The sequence below is a fragment of the Phaethon lepturus genome, unplaced genomic scaffold (genome assembly GCF_000687285.1).
Source record: "Phaethon lepturus isolate BGI_N335 unplaced genomic scaffold, ASM68728v1 scaffold35459, whole genome shotgun sequence".
Taxonomy (NCBI): Eukaryota; Metazoa; Chordata; class Aves; order Phaethontiformes; family Phaethontidae; genus Phaethon; species Phaethon lepturus.
Window position 1 is genome coordinate 35,739 of NW_010566203.1, and position 10,424 is coordinate 46,162.

The 10,424-nt window shown below is 39.8% G+C and overlaps 1 protein-coding gene across 1 annotated transcript in view; it reads right to left on the reverse strand.

The window, feature by feature from the left end:
* The window catches only part of ITGA4 (integrin, alpha 4 (antigen CD49D, alpha 4 subunit of VLA-4 receptor)), a 29,782-nt gene that overhangs the window by 18,270 nt on the left and 1,088 nt on the right, over window positions 1-10,424 (reverse strand). The window contains exons 2-9 of the mRNA XM_010295414.1: window positions 10,359-10,421; window positions 10,131-10,260; window positions 8,774-8,841; window positions 7,979-8,108; window positions 4,444-4,529; window positions 4,058-4,117; window positions 3,828-3,965; window positions 2,715-2,826 (exon numbers count right to left, since the gene is read on the reverse strand). Coding sequence (XP_010293716.1) covers window positions 2,715-2,826; window positions 3,828-3,965; window positions 4,058-4,117; window positions 4,444-4,529; window positions 7,979-8,108; window positions 8,774-8,841; window positions 10,131-10,260; window positions 10,359-10,421 — 787 coding nt within the window. The remainder of the gene's footprint in view (window positions 1-2,714; window positions 2,827-3,827; window positions 3,966-4,057; window positions 4,118-4,443; window positions 4,530-7,978; window positions 8,109-8,773; window positions 8,842-10,130; window positions 10,261-10,358; window positions 10,422-10,424) is intronic.

The following is a 10,424-nucleotide window of genomic DNA, read 5'->3' on the forward strand; positions in this document are numbered from 1 at the left end:
GAATTGAAAAGAAGTGCTGAAGACAGATATAAAGCAAACAGAAGCAATACAGACCAGCTCAGTAATCCAACTCTGCCTTAAGTACTCTGTTTCTGGGCCAAATACAGCGATTTTGTTCAAGACAAAGTCTCTTCCTACCAATACTGAATTTGACCCTTAAGAGGTTAAGAGGTTATCATGGAGAATAGCCAAAATGGTCATGGTCTTTTTAAAAAAAGCAAAAAAAAAAAAAAAAAAGCCTTGTATTCATGGAATTAAAATTTTCCCATACTCTGTTATTACAACATGGATTAAATCATTGGGACGCAAGAAGTACTCTTATTACGCTGCCTGCAATGAACCATTTATTCTTCTATGCAATGTCCTTACCAGCTGATAACAGGCTTGAGCGGGATTTAACACGGAAATGAAGGTAGCTGGTTTGTACAAAGGGATAGATTTTATGCCTAGATCATTTAATCCCAGAGGGCTGTGGTGACAAAAATCAACCAACCCACCCACCCTCAACAGTCCTTATTAAAAAGCCCCGTGGTTCCAATAGCCAGAGGTTGTTAACCAAAAAGCGGAGGTGGGGAGGAGGAGATGAATTACATCATCTTGAAAGTCACTACTATAAATTAATAACTGAACTTCATCACAAATAAGCAAAACTGAACTATCTGCAGATCAGAAATACTGGGTGCTGCACCAAACCAAAATCACAGGAAAAGCAAAGCTCTGACGAGTTGGTTTAACTGAACAATTCTCTGATTGAATCCATACTTTGGTGACTAAAACACATAAAATATGTTATGTCTCTCTACTGATGAGGTGAAAATAGCACAGCCAAGTTGTGCTAATTAAAATTACACATATGTGCTTGAGGAGGTCAGGTTCTACACCAACACGCACACCATTATCTTCACTGGGCTGATGCTGACAGTTTAGATCATTGAAGAAGTTGGTTCTGCTGGGCTTTTTTATTACTTACTACAGACAAATGGTCTCAAACATCCAATTTCTCTTACGCTTTGCTTCCAGCTGTTTTTCTGACAAAATTTCTTTTCCTGCTGCCACTCTCAATATTGCCTCCACTTTTTCTTTCCAATGTTTTTGCTCCTTTCAAAAGCTAATCCACTTGTTTGCGACGCCTCCCCCTGCAGCTTCAGGATGCCCATTTTACATTATATTCCATGTCACACATCTGCTTTGCTATGCTGCTATTAATTTGATTTTACTTCTCTGTTCCCCAGCCCTACATTTGGATATGGTTTTCCTTTGCAGTTCGCAAATGTTTTGGGGCAAAACCTGAAACTTGTGTATAAAATTGTGAAGGTAATGTGAAACAGGAGAAATGAAATTTAACAAGAGTTTGAGGAACAGGTACCAAAGGAGAAAAGAAAAGAAAGACTACTTTATACAAAAGGTAAAAAAGAATGACTGTTCCAAGCTTTGCAGGTTATGGAACAGGACTAGGAACACGCAGCAAAGGGAAGAGTGAAAGAAGAACCCTGGATGGTAACTGCAAATAAAAAGGGTAATGCAGAAGTGTGAAGAAAGATTTGGACTTGGTAAAGATACAGCCCAGAAAAAGCTGCCAGTTTTTGCACAAAGGACATCAGTTCCCTGCATACAGTCCAAGTTTTGGATGATGGAAAAACTAAAACCGTTTATGAATTTTTGAACAGTAGAAAATGCCTGTTGTATTTTTATCCTGCCCCTCCAGAGCCTGTTGTGCCTGCCCTTCTGCTGCAGGGGAGCACATGCCAGTTTTTCAGACAGGAATACTGGCCGTTCCTATTTGTTTGAAACCATGACAAGACGAATGAAGTCACTGGGCCAGGTGCCCTCTGCTTGTCTTCAGTCTAGCTGGAGGCCTCTCCCAGTTGGCTGTCTGTTTGCAAGCTACCTAGACAGCCAGTGAATGGTCTTAGAAAGGAAAGAAGCTGAGAAGCCTTTCAATGTCTGTTACTCTTATGTTTATTACAGAAGTTAGACACAAGCCTGTCGACTGAATCTCTCTGCCCTCTGAGCAGGTTCCACCTGAAAAACATCAGGCCACGTATTTGGAGAGTGTTTCAGTCTGGGCAGTGAGGAAGGAAGGGAGGATAATCTCAGTTTCTGTTTAGGCATCTAACTTTATGTGCCTCAAATAGCGGGAAGAAAAATCTCCCTCAGAACCCCATTAACATTTTGAATTCACTATCGGGGCATGGCCACCTAAGTCCTTCCCCGTGTTCTCCATCCTAGCCCCACTGGGAGCCTGTGCTATGCAATTCATGAGTCACCTGAGGGCTTGAGTCCCGCAATAGTCTCCCAACTTGCAGGTTGTTTTCGATATCCTTGTGTGTTTAATACTTCCTATTGGTGACACACAAGCAGATCTTGACTCAACGTGTAATTTTTACGATGTTACAAAATCGCCACATTGATCCCCAACTGTTGTCTCAGATGTCTAAAACGGGATTAGGGATTCCACTTGAGGTCCAGCACCCAAAGTTACAGACTATGTTATCACCTTATGTGCATGCTCTTTTTTGAAGTGACAGAACCTAATCTCTTGATGTGTAAGAGCAATGAATGTGAAACAGCTACATTTCAAATCAGCGGCCTGGAAAAGAAAGGTTAGGTCACCAGCTGAAAAGTCTTCTCAGACTTCCATATTCCTCCTGCTTATCGTGACAGCCCGCTGCTCAGAGAGAATTAAACCCAAGGGGTTTTCTTTATATACTTACCTTCAAAACCATCATTATCAATGTCTCCTAGATTGGCTATGGATTCTCCAAACCTGGCTGCATATGAGTCACTCCCACTGAGCTCTATGTTCAGTTCTACCATCTTTGCATCCTGAAGGAAAACAGAGTCAATGGCACATTAACAGAGCATCTTCCAGGTGAGCTGGAATATTACTCAAAATGGTAAAACTGCCTTGGACACCGACATATAATCCTGCTAAGTGTTATCGAAGATATTTAACAGTATTTAGTATAAGAATAATAAAGAATAAGAAAGTCGTTCTTTAAGAAAGAGAACAGCAATGTGTTCCCATAGCAAACGCCTGTAAACAGCAGCAGGCTTGTGTCAGAATGCAGGGGCTTACTGGTCTGAGAAAACTGCATTTGCTAAAACGGCAGTAAACAGTAGCTGCTTCAGAGCTATTGTGTGTGCCTTAGTTGTAGACATCCCGGAGTGACTTAGTTCTCTGTGAGGAACACATGTTAAGCAAACGTTAATTGCAAGCATAGGAGAATAAGTATGTATTAGTGTGGAGAGGAAAGAAGGGAAATAACATACGAAGATAAAATTTACAAAGCCAGACAAATCCAAAAGGTCACAAAAAATAGTAACTATCACTTCTGCTCCTTAAAAAGAATAAACGGAAGCTATTTCTGAGGCACGATCTGTCAAGTTACTTGATTTGCTAAACTGAGGATTACCAGTCTCTTTCCTGACTTGTACCACTAACTGTGTGAAAATGTTTCATTCCTTGTTCGTTTCTGAAGGGCTAAATAAGTCGCTCGTCACATGCCAGTTCAGCGGTAAGCCTGGCGATGGAGGAGAGCTTGCCAAGAGGCTGTGGTGGCAGACTGTCACCACCTGAAGTTACTGTGAAAGAAAGCCAGTCTGTCCTCAGCTCTCACACTAGCGTGAGCAGCGACGCATGGCAGCTTATACAGCGAGCCTTCGCAGGTGTGCTACACGGTCCTGCTGGGATTGTCGTCACTGTTCTAGCCTCGTTCTTCCTACGTCCTGAAATATTGTACAATAGAAGAGAGGAAGTCTCTTCTTCTTAACTTGTTACGCTAGAATGACTGTGTTATCACGTGTTCCTAAGAGAAAATACTTACGGAACCCGAGTTGATATAGACGTAAACTCTTCCTTCTTCTCTGATGGTACTGTACATCGGAGCACCAACTAGCAAGTCTGAGAGGCCATCCGAATTCAGGTCCACGGCGCAAACTGCAGCTCCAAAGTAAGAACCGAGCTGTGAGCAAACAAGAAATCACATTATTTCTGAATTTTGATGAAGACATAATGAAAGTTCTAAGGTGCAGAAAAGTAGCATGAAAGATTTACCTTTTTACCCCTTAGTTCAAACAGAATATTTAGTTGCTTCTCAATGCTAAAAATATATGCCTAAAACAAAAAGAAAATGTAAGTGGAGTTCAGCAAACAGTAATTTGAAATAATTTCCTGTGGTTTCTCTACAGCATGTGCTAGAGAATCAGCAAAGCAACACACAGTATCACAAGGTACAGCTATTTACTATTTGCTATCTGTACCTTTCTTTAACGCCATAGTTCAGAGCAATGTTACCTAGACTACCTTCCCTCATTCCTTCTTTGACTTTTCTCCCTGTGAGAAATCACACCTATCTGATACTTGGCTTTAATCTAACTTGGAGAACCACGGGTGGGTATGTGGGGATATTCTCCAAACCAATAGTACAGCCAATCTCTTACTTTACCAGTCTGCTCCTGTTGGGGAGCCCCTCCAATTACTTCTGTGCTGGCTGATGTCAGAAAGCGTCCAGCTCCAACAGAGTATCCTGTAAATTAGAAATGCACTATTCAATACTGGAAATGCTGTATAAAGAAAAAAAAAAGTGAGCGTGACTCGTAAAAGCTGTCAACACCATAAATTATCACAAGCCTGACACTCAGACCTCATGCAGGTTAGCAATGAAAATGGAAAACAAAGTTTTTGAAATAAAAGTGAAAGGTCATTACAAATAGTAAGTTCCAGCAAGCAGAAGCAAGTGTCAGAAATACTCATTTCTTCCCGGGATCTCAATTATCTGCCATGCTTTAAAAGCTAATGAAATAAATTGCAAACACCTTCTATTAATGCACATTCTGCAATCGTTCAGGGAGTCCATTTTGTAATACAGACAAAAACGATCAGAAGTCCACACAGTGTGATGTGAAAACACTTGAGGCAATTGTTACGCTCTGACTATTGCTGTAACTGGACTGCGGAAAAATGAAATATAGTGCTACGTATCCATGCACACACACATAGAGCGTTGCGGGTATATCCACATGAAAGCGTCGGGAACAAACGGGAGCAAAAGCTTGGTTATGTCATAAGAATTGCATCAGCTTTTGTAGATGAACCCACGTAACAAAGCACTGCTGTATGTGCAGACAGCTCTTAACAAGCAGGACCACATTTTGGTGCAGTCGTCCAGCCACAGAATTGCAAACTGAAGGCGAACGCCTTGATCTGTCACCCTTACTCTTCCCAAAATACATGATGGCTAAGTTGAAACAGGGAAGACAGTTAACATATTCTGCTACTCTTGCATTTACTGAATGACTGTTGATTTTCACAGCATGCAGAGAAAATGGAAAAATCATCTTGGATCAGATGAGAACAAGCCTTAAATCCTTCATCTGTGAAGACAACTGTCTAGAATTCAAGTTCTCATTAAGCCAGCTTTTTCTTTTCCTATTTTAAGCTAAAAGAGGTGAACAAGGCAATTTATCATTTAAAGGTCAACACCTAGTTTTTGCTTATTCAACAAAAAACTAAGCTTAAGTGGATGAACCTTACTTTACCTCCTCTGACCTTTATTTTCTAGTTATTTTGCTTTTGCTGAAGTGTAAACGTTGGTAGTTCTAATAAACTTTAAAAAAACCCAACAAACCCACCACAAACAAAACACCAAAAAGCCAAACACACCCAGAAAAAGTACAGTCATCAGAGAGTCCTTCTTTTTATCGTGGTATAAAATCTTTGGCAGGGGGAAAACCACATAATTGACCCTTTAAATTTAAAGGCATAGTCAAATGAAATTTTATTTGCAACCCCAGAATTCTCTCCTCTTTACCATTAGTACGGTTTTTCAGTTTTCTGAAATGTCATTTGCCATTCTCAGATTCCTAAAAGAAACTGTGTATTACTTTGTGATTTCTTTAAGGCGCTTTGTTAAGTGCCTAAGGTTACTCTTTCATTTTGAAACACTTCTCTAATTCCTTTTAAAGAAGTCAGTTATTAATCTCCAAGTTACTCCGAAGTTGTCAAAGACATACTACCAAAAGTCATGTATTACCAGTTTCTCCTTCTAACTTCCTTCTTTATTTTAGTTGTCTGGTACTTGAACAGTTTGCTTTTTCCCAACTTACGGAAAATGTTACAATACTTTCGCACACTCTTCCCACAATCTCCAATTTGTAAGTTATTCCTCTTTGACAATTTAATGAAAAATGTAAATAAAGCAGCCAAATTCTCAGTCCCCACCAGAAGAAAGATAGCGTAAATAGATAATTATGTGTGGTCATGTGCTTGAATTACACTCTGGTCCACCACTTGGTAAGGATATTTTTGTTCATTATTTAAGGGAGAAGCAAAGGTGGACTTAAAAAACCCCCACTTTGTTAACAGCATTAACCCTAAATAGATTTTGGCCTTAAAAAATGCCAAAGGTGGGACAGAACAGAAGCTGAGAAATGGAAGACACCTTTACATTCTTTCAGCCACATTATGGATTATTACGAGGGAACAAAGTGGAGGTGTAAGTAGCACGGAACAATGCAAGATTTAAGGTTTATCACAGCTACTGCTGTAGAGACAGAGAGATGAGCCGATGGTCTCTTTCTTCACGTTCCTGTGGAAAGGGCAGGTTTAGAGGGCACATGGCTCTGCCGCGCCAGCGTGCTGGCTGCCACAGTTGCACCAGGTCACTGGAGAAGTACTTGTGAAGCAAACTCCAGCTGATCTCAGGTCCTGGATGGTCAAGGGAACCAGAAGAGACCACACGTGTGCAGGAAGGCCGCCTCTGCACAGTCCTTAATGCAAGCTTTCACCCATTTGCCTGTATCTGGTTTTTGGCTACCTATCACTTGACTCATTCATTACAGAAATTCTCACTCTTATTCTTGGAGCAGAAATCTGGAATGAGCTTTTTTCCCCAGACAGGTACAATCTGTTTTCTGCTGATTGTTACTGGAAAGCTGGAGTAAGCGTTCTCTGAAGTTTTTCATTTGTCCTAGAAAGGTTAGAAACGTTACTGGTTAACCACAGCGATCTGGGTGTCTGATCACCTTTTACCTTCCAGCATCTCTTTTGCTTGACTTCCCTGCAGAGCCCAACTGCAGCCTTCGCAAGGCTCAGTACTGAATTCTGAAGTGTTAGCCACTTCGTATTTCATAATGTATGCCTGCTTCTTATTGCCAAAAGAGTGAAATCAGAAACAGGAAATGTTTATCCGCATGAACCAGATGTATGAATGGGAAAATGCAAAAACCAGTGGTCACGGGCAAAAATATTCTTGCTCAGGAGTTCAGGAAGGACAGACGAGCTTTTCTTAGTGCATAGTAAGAAAACTAAAGTTGCTGATAGTTCTTCGCATAAAACCGTACAAATTCTAGCACTAAATTCAGCTAATTACTTGGATATACATATATGAGTAGGAGTTTCATGGCTTTCTTCGCAGACATTCATAGATTAGGTTTGCCTTCTCATGTATCCAGACCAAGATATGGTTGGAATTAAAAGAAAAAAAAAAAAAAAAATCACAATTGGAGGCAAGCCTGTCTCTTAAGATCACAGCATATTTCCCCTTATTGACTTAATTGCAACTAAGACTTTTTTCCTTGCATCTTTCACTGTAACAAACTTTTCATATTTCTGTTATATGTCACATCACTACGTCTTTTGCTATGAAGGCCCTTGGCAGCATTTCAGACTTAACAGTGAAGTGTAAACCATTGCTAATCAGAATCATATCTCTACCTTCTAAATCAAGAAATAATAGAAACTCAATGGAGAGATGACAAAAACAGAAATCCAATGTTTGAGAAGCTTCCATGTAAAAAGAACTGAGAGGAAGCCTTATAATTAAATATTTAAGGAAATCAGAACACATCTTTAGAACCATCACTTCAGGGATTAATAAAGAAATCACTGATAAACACTGTGCACTCACTTCAAGATCAGCTATTTAGCTAATTCTTTGATTTACATTTTTGTAAAGTATTAAATATTTTTAAGTACCTAGATAACTGCCAAATTTCACTTGGTTATTTGAATCTGTATAAGCATGGATTGTATTTGCAGTTGTATTGTACACAAAAACAGAACCAGTCCAATAAAATGATCCAGGGGCTCCCATTATAATTAAGTCCTAAAAGAAAAATAAAAAAAAAGCCTTGTTATTCATATTTAAATATTCATGAAGATAAGCAAAGCAAGTCAAGTGCTTTTCTTTACATCTCCTGTGAACTCAATGAAATGCTACTGGAGATGCATCTGGCTCAGTAGTGGGGGATTACCACTAGATCACAGACATTTTTCAGACTTTCTAAAAACATGGTTATTAAAAACTTTGAGCTGTGAACAACTTGAGAGCAACAAACAGGATATTCTTTTCTCAAAAGAGTTTTTTAGAAATCATAATCTTAGGGTGAAATGGAGATTAAATAATACAGAATATTCATCTGTAAAGCAAGAAGGTAAGAGTTATTAGTGTTAACATCACATCAGAACAGATTACTTTAAAGAGAATAACAAAACTTCATACTTTGTCATGTTCGTGCTCTTTTTTCCAGATGAAAAGTAACTTTGGATTTAGTAAGGTGTAAAAGTATTCTTGGGAATAAAAAGTGAAGTATTAGTTGCGTATTGTCATGCAAGCCTTATCAAGATTCAATTAAAAAGAAATGTGAAAAGTCTGACTTTTCCCTCCCACAAAAAAAGTCAGTGTTAATGTTTACATTTACATAAACACTTATACACATATATGTAAGTATATATTTTTCTATGGAGAAGTTTGGTATCTTTAATACACACCTCAATGTAAAAACTAGACATTCCAGCTTGGCATGATGCATGGTTTTCTCCAAACTTTCGCACATGATCTGGGAATGGGCAAGAAACATTAAAAAAAATGAGAAGCATGTAGTTTCAGAATTTGTTACCAGGTCTCCAACAGAAGCTGAGACAAGTTAAAAACAGAACAAAACAATGTTGGTTTTCAGTTCTGTAACAAAACTAAAAACACTGGTTTTCACTGTAACAAACTTGATTACAGCTGCCTTTGAAATCTTGTGACTTTAAAGGCTATACTTCTCCTTTTAACTTGTTCCATGAAAGCAATATGCCAAATGAAATAGCACGAATAGTTTGAGCAGCACAGATGGATAAGCTTAATTCTCCTCTTCCACTCTGTGTATAATTCAGGCATAATCTGATTGACAGGCTTATGTATCTTGATACGAGTTGCCCTGATGCTCCACTATGGCTTTGAAGGAAGGGCTTGTGTTATGGATACCTGAGACATACCGGTATCTATCATCTTTAGCAGCTGTCTCTACACCCAACTCTGCCAGCTCTGTTTTTCCTGCTTTTCTTTGCTAACTGCCTCCCATCAGGGCTCCCCCTTCACCTCATCCATAGATATATTCACCCAAATGCCATCGAAGATAAAAGCATGATTTCACCGATGCTTGTAAGGCTCCAAAGCCAGCAGCGGGACGTCTGACGGCATTACTCTATCGGTCTGCGTGGAAAGGCCAGATTGGCAACTCTTCCTTGTACTGGCAAGGGGTAGGGTCACGAGATCGTTCTCCTGGATGGGAGGGAGGTATGAAAGGGAAGGCAGGGATGGACTCATTTGATAGCTTCAGGTCTTGACTCTTATTCTGCTCCTGCAGACCTCTGAGGAAGGACCACTAAAGTCTCACACCACAGCAGTGGCCTTGTCAGGAGGCAAGTTAGGAACAAGGACACACACTGTGTCAAGGAACTACAGCAGCTTTGTATCAAAGGCTAAGGAGCGGACGGCAAGAACCACTTGCAGGTATTACTGCTGCTCTGCTGTGAAGCACTCTCCTGCGCAGAGCAAACAAATGATAGAGTAAAGGAAGGAAGGACATCTGACATTTTTGAGCAGCACACATCCTTCAGTGATCCAGCCCAAGGAGCAAGTATTCTGATGCCTTGTTTAAACTACTTCTTTTGCCTCTTGAAAGCAGCTTTTCTTTAGTGATAAATGTCTTGCTAACAAATTTACATCATAAGTTGGACTTGTGTGATCAGCACTCAATCTTCAAATCTTTGGCTGAAGAAAGCCTGCTCAGAGCAAACTCCACACCATGTAATTATGTATCTTACCCTTCCCTATAAAGGATCCAAGCATTCTGCTTACCTATATAGCATGGGCATATTCTTCTGCTCAGTTCAGTTCGAAAATCAGAAGAGACAGCAAAACAAATACCATATGGGAGCTTGTGTTCATTTTTTATGTAAAAGATATTTTTCCATCTATGCCCACAAGCCTATGGATAAAAAACAAATACGGCGTTTGACACAGAAGCATAAGAAAGGTGAAGGCAGTCTGACAAACAGATGTGCAGTTCCAGCGGTTAATACATACAACGATAGATCCATTTTCTTTTGGCTGTCTCGACAAGCTGACACCCAGCCACTGATTATCACGCTC